Source organism: Schizosaccharomyces osmophilus, chromosome 1, assembly GCF_027921745.1.
Source record: "Schizosaccharomyces osmophilus chromosome 1, complete sequence".
Classification (NCBI taxonomy): domain Eukaryota; kingdom Fungi; phylum Ascomycota; class Schizosaccharomycetes; order Schizosaccharomycetales; family Schizosaccharomycetaceae; genus Schizosaccharomyces; species Schizosaccharomyces osmophilus.
This window is the reverse complement of record NC_079238.1, coordinates 3,989,404-4,008,940: the sequence shown is the minus strand read 5'-3', so window position 1 is coordinate 4,008,940 and position 19,537 is coordinate 3,989,404. Positions and strand designations below refer to the sequence as shown.

The 19,537-nt window shown below is 40.3% G+C and overlaps 9 protein-coding genes and 1 non-coding gene across 10 annotated transcripts; 3 read left to right on the top strand and 7 right to left on the bottom strand.

Moving 5' to 3' along the window:
- Nucleotides 1-666: 666 nt before the first annotated feature.
- esc1 (DNA-binding transcription factor Esc1) lies at nt 667-1,803 on the bottom strand (the record flags this gene model as incomplete). Its single annotated transcript, XM_056180617.1, has 1 exon — nt 667-1,803. One exon carries the CDS (start codon nt 1,801-1,803, stop codon nt 667-669), a length of 1,137 nt encoding a protein of 378 aa, XP_056036182.1.
- A 1,570-nt stretch (nt 1,804-3,373) lies between these two features.
- On the bottom strand, nt 3,374-4,549 carry SOMG_01823 (DUF2434 family conserved fungal multispanning membrane protein; the record flags this gene model as incomplete). Its single annotated transcript, XM_056180616.1, has 1 exon — nt 3,374-4,549. The coding sequence occupies one exon, from the start codon at nt 4,547-4,549 to the stop codon at nt 3,374-3,376; it is 1,176 nt and encodes a 391-aa protein (XP_056036189.1).
- Nucleotides 4,550-5,053: 504 nt separating this feature from the next.
- On the bottom strand, nt 5,054-5,859 carry spc3 (signal peptidase subunit Spc3; the record flags this gene model as incomplete). The annotated part of the gene is made up of 3 exons (XM_056180615.1): nt 5,054-5,287; nt 5,346-5,499; nt 5,705-5,859. The coding sequence occupies 3 exons, from the start codon at nt 5,857-5,859 to the stop codon at nt 5,054-5,056; spliced, it is 543 nt and encodes a 180-aa protein (XP_056036188.1).
- A 356-nt stretch (nt 5,860-6,215) lies between these two features.
- cwf19 (complexed with Cdc5 protein Cwf19) lies at nt 6,216-8,192 on the bottom strand (the record flags this gene model as incomplete). Its single annotated transcript, XM_056180614.1, has 3 exons — nt 6,216-6,454; nt 6,526-6,793; nt 6,849-8,192. 3 exons carry the CDS (start codon nt 8,190-8,192, stop codon nt 6,216-6,218), a joined length of 1,851 nt encoding a protein of 616 aa, XP_056036187.1.
- A 464-nt stretch (nt 8,193-8,656) lies between these two features.
- On the top strand, nt 8,657-10,386 carry phf2 (Lsd1/2 complex PHD finger protein Phf2; the record flags this gene model as incomplete). Its single annotated transcript, XM_056180613.1, has 3 exons — nt 8,657-9,170; nt 9,224-10,070; nt 10,122-10,386. 3 exons carry the CDS (start codon nt 8,657-8,659, stop codon nt 10,384-10,386), a joined length of 1,626 nt encoding a protein of 541 aa, XP_056036186.1.
- A 265-nt stretch (nt 10,387-10,651) lies between these two features.
- On the bottom strand, nt 10,652-11,674 carry nth1 (DNA endonuclease III; the record flags this gene model as incomplete). Its single annotated transcript, XM_056180612.1, has 1 exon — nt 10,652-11,674. The coding sequence occupies one exon, from the start codon at nt 11,672-11,674 to the stop codon at nt 10,652-10,654; it is 1,023 nt and encodes a 340-aa protein (XP_056035957.1).
- A 260-nt stretch (nt 11,675-11,934) lies between these two features.
- On the bottom strand, nt 11,935-12,016 carry SOMG_20077. The gene has a single exon. It is a non-coding gene; the product is annotated as a tRNA-Ser (tRNA).
- An 832-nt stretch (nt 12,017-12,848) lies between these two features.
- hfl1 (organic solute transmembrane transporter) lies at nt 12,849-14,398 on the top strand (the record flags this gene model as incomplete). The annotated part of the gene is made up of 3 exons (XM_056180611.1): nt 12,849-12,985; nt 13,081-13,168; nt 13,313-14,398. The coding sequence occupies 3 exons, from the start codon at nt 12,849-12,851 to the stop codon at nt 14,396-14,398; spliced, it is 1,311 nt and encodes a 436-aa protein (XP_056035958.1).
- Nucleotides 14,399-14,409: 11 nt separating this feature from the next.
- Nucleotides 14,410-15,239, bottom strand: aps3 (AP-3 adaptor complex subunit Aps3; the record flags this gene model as incomplete). The annotated part of the gene is made up of 3 exons (XM_056180610.1): nt 14,410-14,586; nt 14,877-14,930; nt 14,973-15,239. The coding sequence occupies 3 exons, from the start codon at nt 15,237-15,239 to the stop codon at nt 14,410-14,412; spliced, it is 498 nt and encodes a 165-aa protein (XP_056035965.1).
- Nucleotides 15,240-15,840: 601 nt separating this feature from the next.
- On the top strand, nt 15,841-19,513 carry nup124 (nucleoporin Nup124; the record flags this gene model as incomplete). Its single annotated transcript, XM_056180609.1, has 2 exons — nt 15,841-16,082; nt 16,174-19,513. 2 exons carry the CDS (start codon nt 15,841-15,843, stop codon nt 19,511-19,513), a joined length of 3,582 nt encoding a protein of 1,193 aa, XP_056035966.1.
- Between the last annotated feature and the right edge of the window lie 24 nt (nt 19,514-19,537).

The window sequence follows — 19,537 nt, the reverse complement described above, 5'->3', positions numbered from 1 at the left end:
CATTTGAAAATATATACATTCTTACGGTATTTCCATACTTAGGCACACACCTGTCAGCAATGAGTTCATGGATTCTTTGGTATCTGACAAGCGTTTCAAAAAGAACGAGTAAAAGAAGGAAGATGGATAAGAACGGCTCATGATATTCATTACAAACTATATGAAAACGGAGAGAGTAAAAAATTTACCAGAAAACTTGAATGACAGAAATCGACGAGACAATTTTAGATATATGTATGTCTTATATGTCATATAAATTTAATTTAATTTTTTTTTTGTTTTTTTTTTTTTTAAAAAAAAAATTTAAGACACGAAAGTAGAAAGAAAAAGTAGATAAAAAACAGAAATAACGAGACACAAGTCTAAAAAATTGGTAAGAGGAGATGAAATGGCGGTAGCATGGTTGGCGATTTCTATAAGGAGTATATGCAGGAATACAACAAGCATGCAACAAGCAAGCAGCCTGTAAAGAAAACAAGAGTACGAGACCGTGTTGAGAGAAGGCAGAGTAGAGCGGCAGCACCCTGAAAAGAAACACCCATCGTGTTTAAAAATACATAGATAAAAAAAATAAAATAAAAATGGGAGAACATCAAAACGGAAATCTTAAAACATACCCAAAAAATGACAAACAGAAACGAAAACATACAACGAGGGTGTATGAGATCAGGCTTGATTTTCTCTATGAGGTTGATTTTCAAGATTCTTGATATGGGACTCCAAGGCCATTTGTTCTGATTTAAGTTGTTCGATGTACTGAATGGCACGGGTTAGCAAACCCCATTTCGAAGACTTTGTACTCTTGTCGACCGGAAGAGCATCCTTGAGGTCATCAAAGAGCTCCTTGATTTCCTTACGGCGTTTTCGTTCGGCGAGTTTATGGCTCGTGCGAAGTTCTGGGTTTCGCACATAGGGATTCATGTAGTCGGTGTGAACGGGAACCATGGAGGTAACACGACGCAAGTAATCATTGCGGCCGTAAGAGACGTTTGCGTTGAGAGGGTAAGGCCCAGTAGGTGGGCAAACTTTGGAGAGGGTAGAAGAATGAGAGGAGGGATTGGAAGCGGGGGACTGCTGCTTATGAGGTTGATGGTAGTAAGACTGATGGTGGTAGTCTGGGACAGGTATTTGTTGGAGGGGGGGAGTAGGGACGGACGGGGAAGAAGGTTTGCTAGAACCCGAAGAAATGGCAGAAGGGGGGAGATTCTGGGGAGTGAGGTATAAAGGCTTCAGAGGAGGATTTGGATTCTGGACGGAATGAACGTAGGTAGTAAAAGCATCGTTTCGAATGGAGGGATTCGAAGAGATGGATTGTTGGGAGGGGAGGGGCATGTAGTTGTTGGAATTCGCGTAAGGAGAAGAGTGAAGGGATTCGGGAGAGGAAGAAGAAGAAGGATCCTTGTTGGAGGTTAAAGAAGGAGCGGCGGCGGCGGAAAGGGAATTTGGGAAAGAAGGATTGGAGGAAGAGGGGAGGGTACGGGAGTAAGGTATGGAAGAAGAAGAAGAAGAAGAGGAGGAAGATTCTTTTAGGGCGGAAGAGGAGGAAGGAGAAACGGAAGAAGAGAGAGGAGGCCAAGAAGATTGGGGAGGAGGATGTTGAAAGGGCTTTGTAATACAATTGATGGGAGGAAGGCGAGGCTGGGAGGAAGAATAGGAAAAGGAGGAATCTGTTGATGGAGGAGGGTATTGTTGGGAGGAGGTAGAGGAAGATGAAGTGGTAGCACCGAGGTTTGGGAGAGAGTATGAAGTGGGACCAGTAGTGGTGATGGAAGGCATATGAGGAAGCGAATAAGCATTAGACATGATGAAAACTGAAAAATGAAGAGAAGATGGAGAAAGAGAAAGAGAGACAGAGTTACAGGTATAGTCAAGAAAAAGAGACGAGAGTAGAACGAGTCAACGGGGAATGTTGTAGATGAACGAACAACATAAACGAGGAGGAGAGAAACAAGACAAGCAAGAGGCTGGTTACCTTGTAGAGAAAGGAAGGAAAGCTACGAGTCGATAATTGAGAGAGGGGAGAAGAGAGAGAGAGAGAGAGAGAGAGAGAGAGAGAGAGAGAGAGAGGAGAAATTCCAAACAAAAGGTATCAAAAGGTAAAATCAAAATCAAAGAAACAACCGAAAAAGCAAGCGACAGAAACAAAAAAGTCGTCAATCACCGCAAAAAAAAAAAAAAGAAGAAATTTAAAAAAAAATAAAAACACTTTCTTGTCCTTTCCTAGAGTTGGTACAGAGCAAGTAAAGGATGATAGTCGTATGTAAGAGAGGAATTGACGGCAGCGTTGAACAACAACAACAACAACAGACCCAAAAGACAAAAAGACCACGTACAAGCAAAAGCAAAAGCAAAAGCAAAATAAAAATAAAAAACTTGTAACACTGTTTATGGATGATGAAACAAGACCGGAAAGGCGGTCAGGCAGTCAATCGGTCAGTCGGTCAATCGGTAGGACGGTCGGTTCGTTAACGATCAACGTGAGCGCAAAAGAAGAGAGAATGAGGATGAAGAAAGGGGAAAGAGATCTTTTTATAAAACGGAAACAAAAAAAGAAACAAAAAAAGAGAGACAGAGAGAGGTGGATTGTACGGGAAAGAAAAAGGGATAACGAGAGAATTTTCTATGTCATATCTTTTGGCGACGTAATTTGAAGCGGAGATTTCTGGAAGTATGTTTGCGAGATAAGATGTTGTGATAGAGTGGAGTGGGGGAGAGTGTGAGAGTGGGGGAGAGTGTGAGAGTGGGGGAGAGAAGAGAGAAGAGAGGAAGGAAGGAAGGAATTGCTTTATAATGGCGATGCGATAAACATGTCTGTTGTAACGTTTTCTTTTTTTACATGTGGATAGCAGCTATGACAGCGACAGAGACAAAGTTGCTGTTGCTGTTGCTATCGTTGTCGTTGCTGTCGAAGCTGTCCCTGCCGGTGTCTCTGCCATACTCCTCCCAAGGACCCAAAGGAACTCAGGAAGCCATTGCAAAAAACGAAAACGAAAACGAAAACAAAACAAAAACAGCAGTTCGTCAGATCTCTCGAGTGTGAGAACATAAACACCACCCGGCAGAATGAACGAGGCGCAATAAGTTGATTCAACCCAAACAAGATTGATTCGCGAAATTTGTCATCGAGAGAAAATGTCGTAGCTGCTATCAAAGACGCTATTGCTATTACTATTACTATTACTATTACTATTACTATTACTATTACTATGGACTAAACATAAACATAAACATGAAAATAAAAATAAAAATAATATAGTCTGTCAAAGTCCGTCAAATCATATTCAATGAATTGCTGCCATGCCTCGACTGTTTCAATTTACAGCATTTTATAAATCATAAATCCATTTCTATTGCTTCTATCATTCCTATCAAACTACAATCTTCTTTCAATTCTCACCTCCATGGGCTCTTCCTTTTCTCCTTCTATTCCTGCTTCATTCACAAATACTTCTTGATAGGGCGGCGGTGGTAATCCCGTAGACGCCCTCGCGGGCGTCGTCCTGGTTGCTGCCATCCTTTCTTGCTCTTGCTCTTGCTCTTCTTTTTCTTTTTCTTCTTCTACTTCTTGTAGTGCAAGCCGTTCCACTTGCGCAATGCCAGGCGTCAATAGTCCATACAAACAAATCACCAATCCTAAAAGCAGCTCCGGTAGATAGCCAAGCCCAAACGCAATTCCTGGATTCACTTTTGGATTGCTCGCGTTCCAATGGTAATTCCAACTCGATAAACATCCATACACTTCTCGTATAAGCACCATCAATCCGCCCGCATTCACGCTCATCCATCGTTTTCTCCGGTCACGTCCAAATTCAATCAGGTACATGCAAAATGCTCCTTCACAGCATAAAAGTCCAAGCAAATTCAGAATCGCCGACGCTTTGAATCGCGCATTCGTCGCTACTCCTTCCTCTCCCCGCGCTAGCTTTCCCCACGAATGAAAGCCCGCTAGCAAAAATCCAATGATCGCCAGTATGTAAACTACCACAGGCATTCCGTATTCCATTTTCTCAATTCTTTGCATTCGCTCGTTTCCATCCATTTCTTCTCCTACCACCGTTCGCTCGCGCCAGCGTATGAATCCATACGTACTCACATAGTGCCAGTACACCAGCACCAACATCGGTACATTTGAGTGAAAGCAAAAGGAGAAAATACACAGCGATATTCCTTGAACCAAGCTCCGGTCCACGTCAATGTACGCAAACCCAGACACCGCCATCACAAGAATCAACAAAATCATCCAGCAAAATTCCGCTCGTCTTTGGAATCCTTTCGTCGCCCCTGCTACATTGAATTTTCCAATGTTCAGAATCAAAAGTGGGATTAACAGGAACCCAAGGCACGCAGACACAATACCAACTGCCCCGTGTCCCGCCAGCTTCTTCACTGGGCTATCGCAATTCACTCCATTCAAAACTGACCCTTCTTCCGTTATGCTCGGCCAGTTTTGTTGTCTCCATAGGTAGCATAACGTTCCATTGCTTACCGTGCCATTTCCATACACTTGATAGAAATAGCGTTGAAAAACCGCTTCTTGCGAACTATTCATTTCAACGTGCTTTCTTTTTTTTTTCTTCTTCTTTTTCGCTTGGAAGCAAGCAAAAACGTCCTACACTCGTTTTGACGCTTTGTATAATCGACTTTTGTCTTTTTCCACGAGAATCTCGAAAGAATAAATAAATAAATAAAAGAGTGTATTCTACCTTTTTTTTAATTTCCAAAAACCAAACGTTCCAGTATCAATCTATTTTATACACTTTCCATTTAAATACTTTCAACAAACAATTACCAAGCGCTGACGCAAATTTACTTGCTTCGGTCTTGAATTCCACCTACAATACCCCATGACTTCAGTATGCTGTAAACGATTGAATGATTCATTATACAATTCCTTAGACTTCAATTCCTTTGGCTTGCTCTCTTATTCCTCGTACCTTTTTGCTCGCTGTATGACTCCATTCCATGTAGGCACATTTCCTCTCTCATACCCATCCATCATTGAGCAAGAACATGTAGACGAAAAAATTCCTTCCTTCTTCACTCAAACACCTTCTTAAATCTTCGTAAAAGGTACGGCCAAAGACGAAATTCCAGAGCCCCACGTCAAAAATCCTAGTTTTGGAGACACCGTCCAATGCATTGTATAGTTTGCTTCCAAGTTACTAAAATCATTGCTATACTCGTTAAATGGATGTGCATGTAGATTCGAAAGTGCATTCTTCACTTGCAAATGGGACTCGTCCGGCGTTGACAATATGCGATCCCAAACTACAACATCATTCAAATCCTATAAATAATTAGCAATTCAAACTCAAATTCCAACCCATCCCATCTAGGCAACATACATGCTTTTCTGTCGGGTAGGACGCTACCAAGTAGACAACAACGTGCTTGGTATTCCAAGTCCATAGGTTTGAAAAATCGGCATCCAAGTCAAATTTGACTTGAGCGTAATTCTGCTTCTTGTTATGAAAGGCATGGTAAAATCGGGCTGGTTTGCTAAATTCCAATTGTTAGTATTTCACCGTTCAAAACCTCAAGCAATCACGAAGCCTAATCCCTTCCTGAAAACATTTTTCAATTGTCCATTCTATTGAAACTCTCCCATGCTCAGAATCGGTTGTCTTCATAAACGTAGTTGGTACCCCTTGAGTATTCTCTTGAAAGGAATTCATAGCAACATTTCTTTCAAAATTCCACTTACTATTTAGCATAATGAACATTAGCTGGATGAATTTGCTCCGCACTGGGTGTTTCCACAATATTTTGGACTGTAATAATTGCACATAAAAGCACAAACACAGAAGACAGTTTGCTGAAAAAAGCACTGGCCCGATTTGATGTCGTGTCTAATAACATGTTTGCTCTATTATTATAGAATTACTTTCAATTTATGATGGTGTTCAATAAATACTATCATCCGCTACTGTTGTTGTAGATGAGTACGTTTGGGACTTTTTTTAAAACTCGGTAAAAGAAATAAGTTGCTCTTACCGAATTGCTAACCCGTTGATGGCAGGCCAGCTCTTTAAGGAATTTGCTTTATGCTTTTATAAATAAAAGGTATGCATACTATATGAATTTCGTATTTTCCGTTATAACTTACTTAATTACCTAATTATTTTTCTGGTGCTACTTTCCATGATCCTTTTTTCTTAACATCTAATATACAACATTATTATGTTTGAAATAAATAAAAAACCTTATGCAAAAAATTATTCCAACAAGCTTTGAGTCCAATCAAATGGATGAAAACGCGCTCGAAAAACATCTTCTGCTGGATCCCTTACACCAGTCCATTTGCCTCTCCTTCGTATGAATTCTGTCGGAAGATTTAGCATACTCGCAAACACTTGCCTCGGAACTTGATCATGTCGTCCCCATAGTTTTTCATTTTCGACGACATGCCCATAGCCTCCATCTACCGTGAACCAAACATGAAAATAGCCCAATTCTAAAACTTGTTAGCCTTGCTCTTTCAATACAAAGATTTTTTATTTTTTTTTATTTTCAATGTTGTCTCACCTTTCACCATCATTTTACGGAAAGCGTATTTTCCATATTTTTCAGCACCTCCCATGGTATCGATGATTTTGCGGTGCTGAGACCATTCGTCATCAGAAGTTAAAATGGCTTCGCGGAAATAAGCTGGTGCTAAAGAAAGCGTGCGTTTGGGCACAGGCACGCATTCGATTGCAGTGTGACGGTATCTTGTAGGTGTAGGTGCGTTTTCGTAGAAAATAACACCCATCCCCATAGAATCAAACATTAAAGCGATGCATTTCATAAAGTTCTATACTGAAATTAGTTTCCGTAAACGCTTCCAAGGACAAAAATATTTGACATACACGAATCTCGTCCCATTCATCTTCATCACAGGATAGCACATTCACACGATGATTAGTGGGAACAATTAAGCAATGGTACTTTGCTAATTCAGGCTTTGTCGGTAACGAAAGGTATATACGATGACTCAATGCAATGACAGGTGCCAGTGGCTGTGAATTAGCATTCATACATAATGGACAATCATCGAGCGCGCGATTCATTTTTGATAAATTTCCTCCTTGGAATATTTCGTCCACGTTGATTTCCCTTCGATTCATACGATCGGCCAATCTATTTGCGTTCTCGTCGAGATATTCCAAATCATTTGAGTACCTACTATCTTTGGTAATACGCTTTGCATAGTCTTTGCTCAACCCATGCTTGTCTAGTTTGTTTAAAAGCTTCTCCTCCTGAACCATTTCTTCGATAGACGGGTCGCTTTTGTTGGAGAAAGACTTTAAGCGAGATTGATTGTTATCCTGATTGTTGCCTTTGAATGAATCCTCATAACTTTTATACATGGTATCATATTGCTGCTTTAACGCTTCATAATCGGATGACCCTTTCGTCTGGGCACGTAAAATCTGCGCTTTTACCTTATTCAGTTCATCCTGAGTAGGCTTAGTTGCAGATTCCGATACCGGTGGCTTGTTTTTCTGCCCATACTCTAAACGACTCCGATACTTTTCACCTGTTGGTGCAATTTTCTGAGTTTTTCCGGTCGCTTTTCGGCACTCTAACTCTTCTTTTTCCTCTAAAGCATCATCAAAGTCCTCTAAAGAGCCATACCTTTCAAATGCTACATCTTCGACAGGTCGCTGACTGTCTTTTGCCATATCGAAAACACGTCGAAGCTTCATCATTCTCCAGCGTGAACCATTGTCACCAATTTTATACTCAACACGTTCGGTTTTCACGTGCTGCTGTTCTTGAAAATCCGTAGTTGTGTTGTTGGAAGGACGATCGGATTGGGTAGCTCTCCGAAATCGACCCGGAGTATCTTTAGGTTCTTCATGCATATGTTCTTTCGACATACGCTTCCCATACATTCCAAAATCCATTCCCTCTAAATTTCCGAGTCCAGAATCGTTCCCTTGTGAGCCACTGCCTCCAGCAAAACGAGATTGAAAATAATCATTTTTCCGTGCAAAATCTTTCTCAGCATCTCGTTTATGCAAGGTTTCATCATCATGGGAACGCTTTCTTCGAGGACTATGTGACCGTTCACGCCGTTCTTTTCTTCTTATTTCGCGTTCGTCCTGCTCATGGCGTCGTCTATGGCGGTATTCACGATCACGTCTATCAAACCGAGAAGATGATTCTTTTTCTTCATTCCTCCTACTTAAGTGCTCATCTGAAGCCATTTTATCCAATATTCTATAACCAATTTACCAATTTGGCAGCGAAATCCGGTTTGGTTTGCTTTAGCTGTTCCTTCCATTCAAGGGTTTAACGAAGTACTTTGAAATTTGTAAGTAAACAACTATTCAACAAATTGCTTTTCAATGAGATGAAATAAGAAACAGAGAAACGTAAGAGAAATGAGCCAAAATTTAAAGGAACAAATAGAACCAAAACCTCTGAATACAAATTTTGAGGACTTTTGAAAGTTCCCATATAGAAGCCTCACCACCAAACACCTTTGTGAGTTACGAGACTCTACGCTATTACTAGTTACACAAAGCGCTTCCACTCGCTATTCACTGAGTCTTCAAGTTCCTTAGCAAATAATTGTAACAAGGCAATACCGTTGTAGGAACTCATAACTGTATTATTCAACGGATGTACTTTATTAAATAGTGCTAAATTATTGTCTTCTGTAGTGTCAATGTCTGGAGCACCGTATTATGAAGATGACGGCGAGTCATTGAATCCTGGACCTTATCCTTTTCCATTTGACGATGAACGTAGATTTCAAAACTCCTTGCATCAAGCTATTTTTCATGAGGATGATCCAGGGCGTGGTAGCGCTGGCGATTCGGCTTTAATTGACCCACCGTTTCATGATATATCAAAATCAAATGTGAACGCGGCCAATCCCATGGAAACTGACTTTAGCCAATTTCAACCAGCAAGCAAGGAACAAGATTTTCATCCGTTATCGAATAATGGTTCCAAGGATGACTTGCTGTTAACCGAAGATGACGATGGACTGAAAGACAAGGGAAGGATGCCTTCTTCGACCAGTCCGCTTCACGCAGAAAGTGGTTCTCCAAAAAGTCATGAAGCCCACATCAAGAGGAATACCCCATTGCCGCCTCACGGAGCATCGCCTCTCCCTCCAATGTCCATTGCCATGAATTTTGCCCGGAAAAAAGCTTGGCCAGCAAGTTTAGCAATTGGTAAGTGAAATAAGGATATATTGAGTATTATATCTCTGACTGATTATTTGTAGAACGTGATAATACCGCTGATGCCATTTTTTCGAGAGAAGAAGGTAAAGAAGAGCAATTTACTTTAGAAGGTGTCAAAACAAAGTCGGGACGTAAAGTTCATCGACCTAATCATTTCGATCCTTTGGTGAAGTTACCGACCAGAAAACGTGGCCCTGGTCGGCGGCCTACAATTGCTTTAACCATGAAATGTTGCATATGTCAACGCTTACAATCACCACCTAAAAATCGCATTGTTTTCTGCGATGGTTGTAACACCCCGTTTCACCAGCTCTGTCACGAACCAAACATAGCTGATTCTCTATTGGATTCTTCTAATGCTGAATGGTTTTGCAACGCCTGCTCACTACGAAAGCATCAAAAGCCCTTGAGTATGGGTTCCACTGCAAAGGAATTGAGCTTGTCTATGGAAGAAAGAAAGTCTTACTTATTCAGCTTACCAACGTCACATTTGGTTGACATTTTACTCACGTGTGAGCAAACTCATCCAGAGTTACCAATTATAAGTCCAAAAGCCGCCTCATTTATTCAAAGTTCCAAACAAGAAAAAGCGCCCGCTGTTCATCCGGAAGTATTACCTCAATCAGACTTTGCTAATATTTCATCTGACCCCAATGAGGTTTCCCAAGCAAACCTTCAAGGGTTAACCTCCTCAAGTTTTAACTTGAGTTCTGCTACCGATCCAGTTGCTTCTCAAGATCATATTTTCCAATTTTCAGAAAAAGAGAGTATTCCATCTATCAGTGAATACATGCAAACTCATAGTAATGCTGACGAAGTGATGCTTGAAGTATTGGAGAAGTTTCCGGCCGTTGCCTCGCTTGATTCTATTATTGGTTACATTCACAGGTTTGTTCTCGGTTTTTGAACTTTATTTGAAATTATTAACAAATTGACTAGTAATTACGCCGATAAACATATAAATAATTCAGATATTATCAGGACACTAAATCGGCTAGTGCGAAAAGGGCGTGTGCTTCGAGATGCCACTGGTATTTCATACGAATTGGACCGAACATTTGATAGACAAAAGCCGTCCATTCGTAACGATATATCTGTAACTGGACCCATACCCATTGATTTTATGTTGTACACGCCAAACACCGACGAATTAGAAGAATCTTTTTGTACTCATTATGTTTTCAACGACTCAGCTGTACTTTAGCCATTATTTACGTTGTGATCTTCAAGGACGCTTGCATTGCATACCCAAAAAAAAGAAAATAATAATAGATTTTTTACAAAATCAATGAAATGAATGTTGGATGAATTGTCATAGAATTTTTAGCAAACAAGACACCTAAGTTTTGAGAACAGGCAAGTCATTTTTATTTCAAAAAAGGAGAACGGATAAATAGGCGAAACTAATGAATTATTCATGATCAAGATTAAATAATGATCTAGAAAAATAAATAAAAAAATATACAATCTTATGCCAAGTCTTCAATATCGTGAAGGTGCTGGCGGGAAAAATATTCAGAGGCAGCAGCGGCCGTTCTACGCGACCGCCTTAATGGCTGAGCTGCAGCCTTCGAATAATGTTCCTCCGTTAAAGTTTCTTGTTGACTATCATCAAGAGGAGACTCCAGCTTCATTTTTTTCCCTGGTAAAGCATTAGGAGGAAGCTCATTTAAGCCAGTAGGCACTTCTTCGTGTACTGTCTTTTGATCTTGGATCACATCAACCTCTGGGGAAGTTGAAGGAGAACGCTTCTTCACCTTTTTCGTACTTGTTGAGCGCTTTGCTTTCACCAAACTTTTCTCTTGGAATGCACTTGGACATAGTCCTTTAGAAGCGAGTGTGCAATCATTACAGCGTCTCCCTCTTGGAAGGCATATCGTTTGACCAAAACCAACAAGCATAAAATTCACTTCCTGCCATAAATCTTTTGGCAAAAAGCTTTGCAGAGCTAACCGAGTCTGCTCTTCTGTTTTTGTGTTGCACCAACCCAGGATATTTGAAATGCGGTGCACATGTACATCGACTCCAATGCCGACATTTTTCTTCCAGGCAATACCCATACAAAGGTATCCCATCTTGGGGCCTACACCGGGGATAGACATCAACTCTTCAACGGTTTTTGGAATATCACCATCATATTTTTCTTCCAATATTTGAGCCATTTGTTTTAGATAAATTGTTTTTCTGTTATGGAACCCCACTTTTTCAATGAGCTTGTTTAAGGAATCCTCATCAATTTCTCTTATGTCCTCAAGACACAATCCTTTCGGCAAATTCTCCTTCAGACTCTTCATGGTTGGTCCAAGCACTGTATCCTTCGTTTGGCTCGACAACATCAAAGCTACAAGAGTTTGAAATCGAAAGACTTCCGGGGTTCTTTTGTCACCTAACGTATGTGAACCTTGCTCATCCACGGGCGCAAGCACCTTTTGCTTCATCTCTTTAATCTCATTATAAACAGTTTCCCAGTTCTCTGGGACATTTTCCTCCATCGTTTGAGAGCCCTTCAAATTACCACGACCTTTTGAGAGTATATAATTAAAGTAGAGCCGTACGTGGTGTAAAATATTTTACTGCATTTTCAAGCTGTACACGTAAAAGGGTAAACAAAAAAGAAGACAAGAAACAGTCCTTTGGATCCATATTTAGAAACCAATTGCGAAATGCACTGGGATGCCCGTTATTTGCAGTTTAAACTTCGAAAAATACTCAATGACTTGCTTTAAGCAAAAAAAGAAAATAAAATGTAAAACGACACCAGCAGGATTTGAACCTGCGCGCGGAGACCGCAATAGATTTCTAATCTATCCCTTTAACCACTCAGGCATAGTGTCTTACGTTAATAGGGACTAAAAAGAAGCAGTATTGTATACTTAGAAAGCTGCTCTTAGCAATTTATTTTTAGAGTCTATGAAATTTGGAAAAGCTGGAATTATTTGAATTGAAAGAACATGGGGCAAATTCCTATATGGAGTTGATATTTGGGAGCAATCGGGGTTGTCATAATTGCCTGAATCAGGAAGTGCAGCATGGAAACGATTTTCCGTGAAAAACATTGTACTGCCATCTCTCTTCCTCTGTGCTTGATGCTACAAAAAAATTGTTTCATAATTCCCTTTTAAAGGAAAAACACACCAAGTAAACAGTACTGGACTCTCAATTATTCATCACTCAACTGACTCGACAAGGTGAGAAAGTGGAAGCATGAAAAAATTTTTTTTATTTTATTTTTTAATAAATCTTCCGTATTTGCATTTCCTTTTTTTTTTTTACTGGAAAAGAAAATAAATCACTATGGCGTTTCTACTTTTGGGTATTCTTGTTGACTCAGTAATAAGCAAGTTACGATGTTACTCGCAGACGAATTGATGATTTGAACGAGCAAGAGCAATTCAGAAGAATTGCGTATTTGTTGAGGGAATCTGAGATTAATACGATTGTCTTTTCGTCAATCTGCTATTCTTCTAAAGGTTGAAAGGAACTAAACAGGAAGTAGACTTAAAAGCAAAAGTTGGAACCGAAATTGCATGTAACTGAGGGAAGCAAGGATTTATTGCCAGTTAGAAAGGAAAAAAAGCTTAAGAACAAAATTATTTTGACTAATTGTCATTCTCTGACATCTTTTCCAGGAGCAAGCAGATTTTAGGATTCAATACGTATCTGTCCATGGAAAACGAAATTGTCGCTTTATGCGGCATTTTCGTCCTTATTTCACTGGCTCTATCAATCATCTCCATCTCTTCTCACTTAAAAAATTATAGAAAACCCGTTTTGCAGCGCTCTGTAGTAAGAATTTTGTTAATGTTCGTTTGTCTCCTACTCTCGTTTTCTGTTCCATTCAGCTGTTCTTCTTTGGAAAATGAGTGTTTTAAAATCATATGCTAATCTATTTTGATAGGATCGTTACTTATTCTATCGTTTCTTTTTTGACTGTATATAATGAAAGAATTGGAGCCTTTTTTGAACCTTTCAGGGAAATCTACGAGGTAAGACTTATCGTTGTTTCCTTGCATTCTTGCGCTATCACAACCGGCCTTGTCAAACCATCTCGATGCTTGTTTTGGGTCCGGCAAAGTCATGCTTTGTTGCAAATGTTTTCTTTTGGAATCGTACCTAACCTGATCTTCTAGGCATTCGCACTCTATTGTTTCTTTTGTTTGCTAATTGACTATCTGGGTGGTGAAAGAGCCGCTGTAATCATTTTGCATGGGCATTTACCACGCCCTCGTTTATGGCCTATGAATCATATTCAGAGTGATATTGATTTAGGCGATCCTTACACATTTCTTTCTATCAAGCGAGGTATTTTACAGTACACATGGATAAAACCATTTCTCATTATAGCTACACTCCTAAGTAGAGCGTTGGGAGTCTATGAAGACGAAGACAAGCCCGTTTATATAACAGCAGCTTTATGGATTGGCTTACTGTACAACATTTCCATTACTATCTCTCTCTATTCTCTAACAACATTTTGGGTCTGCTTACACGAGGAGCTGGCTCCGTTTCGACCTTTCCCGAAATTTCTCTCCGTAAAAGCCATTATTTTCGCCTCATATTGGCAGCAAACTCTATTGTCCGTCGCCGGCTGGCTTGGTATTTTACCAAGAAAACATGGAATATTTATCTTACTAGACCAGAATGTTCTTATGTGCTTGGAAATGCCTTTCTTTGCATTGTCTCATTGGCATGCCTTTCGTATTAAAGACTATATAACTCCATCATGGATATCGTGTTCAAGGATGCCGATTTTTAGAGCCTGGAAAGATGTCGTGGGATTTAAAGACGTCTGGTGCGACAGTATTCAAACATTACAAGGTGATCGATATGTATATGAGAATTTTGAGCCTGCTGAGTGCCAGGTCCCCTCAAGACATGACGCACGATTAAATCGGACAACCCACGGGCTGCGTTATAGTCAAGGAGGCCAAAGAAAGTTCTGGGTTTCCCGATATGATCAATCACGCGTACGTTTAATAAACAACAACGATTCCCAAAACTCTCCAGCATCAAACATGACCTACTTTTCTATTCCTGGCCTATATAGCGAATCTCAGCATTATGAAGGGGGCATATGTTTTGATATAGACGACGAGATGGAATCGCTTTATGCTCAAGCAAAGGGTATGCCTTTCGGTGACTACAATTATCCAGTGCTTCCAATCCCGACTGTTTCAGAAACCAACTCTGTAAGAAGAAGCCTTTCAGAAACATGATCGCAAGTTCATTAAAATCTCGTAGCAAATGAACTAAGTGTGGTACCAATATTCAATCCCCCCGATCGCTTTGATTTCGGCATCTGACTTTTCGAAGCTGCAACTATTTCATTCAAATTGGTTTCTAAAACCAATCCACCGGAGACGATTTCGGCAAGAATTGCATGAATTTCTTGAAACTTGAAGACCTGGAGACGAACAAGTTAGTAATAGTTTATTTTTTAGATTCCTGTATAGTAAAAGAGTTTCTTCAATCTCCGTTCCTCTTTCTGTGAACTGTTTAGGGTTTTCTGGTTATGAAAGGACTTCTATCCTTTTAGAGTCAGTAAACCAGAAATTGGCGACTCAAAATTTCCTTAATTATAAAATAAAAGCAAAATCGAATCCAAATATGGTAAACATTTCACGATTCAATCAATAGAAATAAGCAAGAGATTTAAAGAATTGTCATTATTGGAATCATGCACCTCATACTTACCAGATCCAACTCACAAACATTATTAAAGCAGCGATCTAAAGCTTCCACAAAGACCTGACTGTTAACATTACTGCATTTAAGGTAAGCGAAACAAACCTGAATGAGATCTAAAATCCCAAGCTCACTTTCTCCTTCATCAACCACAAACACAAAATACAATGTAGCGTACTGACGATATATAATTCTGTTTTTTCCAGCAATCAAGCTGCTTTCCAAGAAATTACACGATGCAGCCGTACGGTTAGACACTGAATAATAAATTTCGCCAAGTAACCTTTGTTGATCTGATTCTTCAATTGGCGTATAAAACTTTGTCAATCTAGGATTTCCTTTATTGTTGAAAATAAAAATTGCGTATATCATGTCCAAAAGATGCTTCACTACTAGCTGGTACCGGTAATAGACAAGCTTACCTTGGTTGAATATACATAGAATCCTATACCGGTTAAAAATACCTTGGTTTTTAAGTTATACGAACCGAGTGGGTAGTACGTACCGTAGCAAAGTATTTATTTCTTCGTACATTGTAAATAAGAACAGTATGTAAATCAATAGATATTTTTCCTCAGATTCATGTTTACGAAAGGTGGATTTTAGCCCATCCAAGCAACACTTAGTCATACATGGGAATATGGAAATCTATAGTAGCTTACTAGTTTAATGGCGCGTAAAATCGTACCTTGCTTATTTCAATGTTCTACTATAGATAAAATTGCATACGGATATAAAGATACATTCATTCAATTCATATTCTACTTTTTGCTATTTCTAAACTTGTCTCTAGCTCGATTTCATTTTCTTATAACAAATAGCGAGAGCGTAATGGTACACTATATTTGAATAACGGAAGCTTGCTTTTTCTTTAGAGATCTTTATTTAATTTAAGGAACCACTTGCCACGGCCAATGCTTGAGAAATTCGTCTTAACTACAGTTCCTTTCTCATCGTCGATGTGCTTGTTTTAATGCCTCCGTCTTCAAGAAATCAACGTGCAAATAAAAAGGTACAAAGAACTCCTTATGAAAGACATGAATCGGGTAATCACCGTCCCTACTTTTCGGTTTTAAAGGCCACATTCGCCTCCATTTTACGACCATTCACCTCGAGCTGGTCGAACAATGCTGAAACCGAAACGTCTAATAATAAGAGAGCTTCAAGAAGTCTTTTGGATCCTGAATTGAATCCCCATTACTTGGGCCGAACTCCGTAAGTACAGTAATAAGGAAAGTAGGATTCCTTATTTTAGAGGCCATATTTTGGTCTATTCTGCAATTATCATTTTACTAATCTCATGTAGTCATATTGTACGCATAAATAACCGTAGCCACATTCGCACACTTGACGGAATTGAAGGAAGGTCGAATGAAAGTGATTTATCTTCCAAGCAAAATACCCAAGATTCTGTAGAAAATCAATTCTCCTCTCGTAGAGGTAGTGTGCAGTTAGATTTGCAGCCATTGAAACAGCGTCAATTCGCTTCTGAACGTCGGCTGCAGCCACCACCGTTAACTTCTTCTTCTGCTGCTTTGCTCGATATTTTGCGCTCTATTCGAACAAATACTGGTGTCGGGAACAGTCCTCGAGCATTTGCTTCATCTCAATCATCCACTGGTCAACGTAACGAAAATAATGTGCCCTCACAGCGTAATGGGCACCGTTCTTCTTCCAAGAGGGATCGTCCGCAAAGTCCGGGTTCAGAAATTACAAAGTTTGATGCTACAAGAACTGATGACAAAGTAGTTCCAAGCTATTCTTCAGATGAACATACTTCATCAGATCAAAAGTTGCATCAGCCTAATGGTGCCAGTCGTACTGAACCAAAACCCAAGAGAACCAAGAGGGAAGAGCTGGAGACCAAAACTGTTACTTCATCTCTTAAAGAAGTTAGGAAGGAAAAATTACGTCAAGAGTTAATTCCTCTTGTTTACGAGACTCTTGAACGCATCGATTTAAAAAAACAAAAGCAGGTAAATGCCGAAGTCCAGACTGAAGAGCAACCCGGTAATCTAAATTCCGTAAATAAACAGGATTTCGTTTCTCAATATGAATACTCATTTCCTTCAGGAGGTAATAAAAAACGCGTGAGAGCTGCTTTTTCCGCACTAGATGAAGATTTAGACGAACTTTTTGACAAAGATGAAGATAGCACTGTGTCTAATACTACTTCTCGTTCTACAGCAAAGCACAATGAATCTCTAGTTTCTGGTCCTGATAAAAAACCTCCTAAAATTTTGCTTCCTCACTTAGGCCCTACTTTCGAACAACTACAATCTTCATTGTCACCAAAACGAACGCAACCTGGTACACAGGAGTCAGCAATTGCTTTGCCAACTGATATCCCCAATACCTCAGAGAAGGAAACTAAGACACCCAAGACAGCCGATTCCACTACAGAAACTCCATTTAAACCAGCAGAACCACAACCTATAAATACTCTCAAGAGCCTTGCAGCATTACCCGATAAGGATGATACCGTTAAACCTCCAGAGAGTTCGTCCGGTAAAATACCAAAATTTGAGTTTAAGCCCGTTACTAAAAATACTGAAGTTGAAGATAAAGAGGGTCAGAACAAAACTGCTGTATTTTCTTTTGGTGAATCGTCTGATAATGTCAACAAGACATTTGGTCAAACCACCTTCACAACTGAAAAACCTTCAGCTCCTAAAAAGCCTTTTGCTTTCGGGCCGGTTGAGAAGGATCCTACTAAAGAAACCGCTGAGGCTCCAAACCTTTCATTCAATTTCAAGCCTACTTCAACAAACAAAAACGAACAAGCCCCTGCTCCCTCGTTTAGTTTTGGCCAGATATCTGAAGAAAAGGAACCCAAAGAAAGTAAAAAGCCTTCATTTAGTTTTGGTCTTCCTTCTCAGCAACAGCCGCCCAAGCCTACTACTCCGTCGTTTACGTTTGGTGAAACCGCTGACAATAAGCCATCAGACACTTCGTTTAAACCTCCATTTAGCTTTGGCCAGTTGGCACCTAATAAGAAGCTGGATGAACAGAACGATAAAGTTGCTGATTCAACACGGACCGACAAAAAGGATCCAAATGTTCCCAAGTTGAGCTTCAGTTTCGGACAACAGTCTGAGAAGAAGGAGCCTTCTGACTCAAAACCAGCATTTTCTTTTGGCCAAACTGCTACAGCAGCCACATCGCAATCTCCGTCTTCCGTATTTAGTTTCGGCAAACCAAGTACAGATCAAAAAAGTACTGGCAGTATAAGTGGACCTTTCGCAAATGCTGCACCTCCAATGAAAACGGAAACCCCGAAGTTCACATTTGGACAAACTACTGAACGAAACGATGCCGGGTCAAATATTGCAGAAGATAAAAGCGAGCAAACACCAAAACCGGCATTTTCATTTGGACAAAGTCTCAAGGATGAAGAGAAGAACAAAAAGGCAAAACCTTCTTTCAGCTTCGGACAATCTTTATCCAAGGATGAAAGCAAAGAATCAACAGTTCCCTCTTCCGATACTAATGCTGCGAAACCTGCTTTTACTTTCGGTCAACCCACTGGCCTAGCAACGTCAGCTGCTACTAAGCCTGCATTTAGTTTTGGAGGCCCTCAGAAAAAGGATGAGGCTACTGGAAACGAACAGCCTTCTACTTCTATATTTTCGTTTTCCAAGCCCTCTGAAGTTGGTATGAAGGATAATACTGATCCTGTAAACAAGAGTTCTGCGGAAGTGAAGCCAACTACTTCCGTATTTTCTTTTGGTTCTAATACGACTTCAAATGCGTTTAATCCTGCAGAGAAGCCGACTCCTTTTTTTACTGGTATAACCGGAAATACTTCAAGCACTTTGACACCAAACAAGGAGAACAGGGGTCCTTTTGGTAAAACAGAACCTAATGAGCAAGAGAAGGCTAAACCCTTTAATAATACTTCTACTGAAAAACCTTTCTTGTTTTCAAAAACAACGGAATCTGAGAAACAGAAGGCTGCTCAACCAACTACCCCATTCACGTTTGGTTCTACTGCTGATCCTCCTGCTACTGCTTTTGGCTCAACCCCGTCTAACACGGCTATCAACGGAATTGCCCAAAATTCCGCATTCCCAATTAATAGCAGTAGTAGTGCACCAGGATTTGGAACGCCGAGTACAGCTAATACCCAACCACCGAAGACAAGCGACGCTTCTGCGCCGTCTGGTTTTGGAAGTGGTTTCTCGCAACCCGGCTCCCAACCTGCTGGGGGTTTTGGATCGTCGGCATTCGGAAATAATAGTTTACCCTTCTCTTCGAAGCCAAAAGCTGATTCCGATGGTTTGAAAAATACAACCGCTTTCGGTAGCACGACCCAACCACCATCAGCAGGCTTCACATTTGGAGCTTCGGGTAACACGACTCCTTCCGCTTTTGGGGCAGCTAACCCTAGTGGATTTAACACCAATATTGGTAGTACGGAGCCTTCTCTTAACTTTGGTACATCGCAGCCCCCTAATCCACCCAACGCAGGATTCTCGTTCGGTGGAAGCGGTACACCTGCTTTCAGTGCTGGTTCAAGTGCTGCACAATCTCCAGCCCCTCAACCTCAAGGCGGTATACAGTTTAATTTGGGATCGACTAATGAGCAACCAAACCCTCCTACTGGAAGGAAGATTGCAGTTCCTCGAAGCAGAAGAAAACGCTAAAATGAAGTTTCATAAATTAATTGA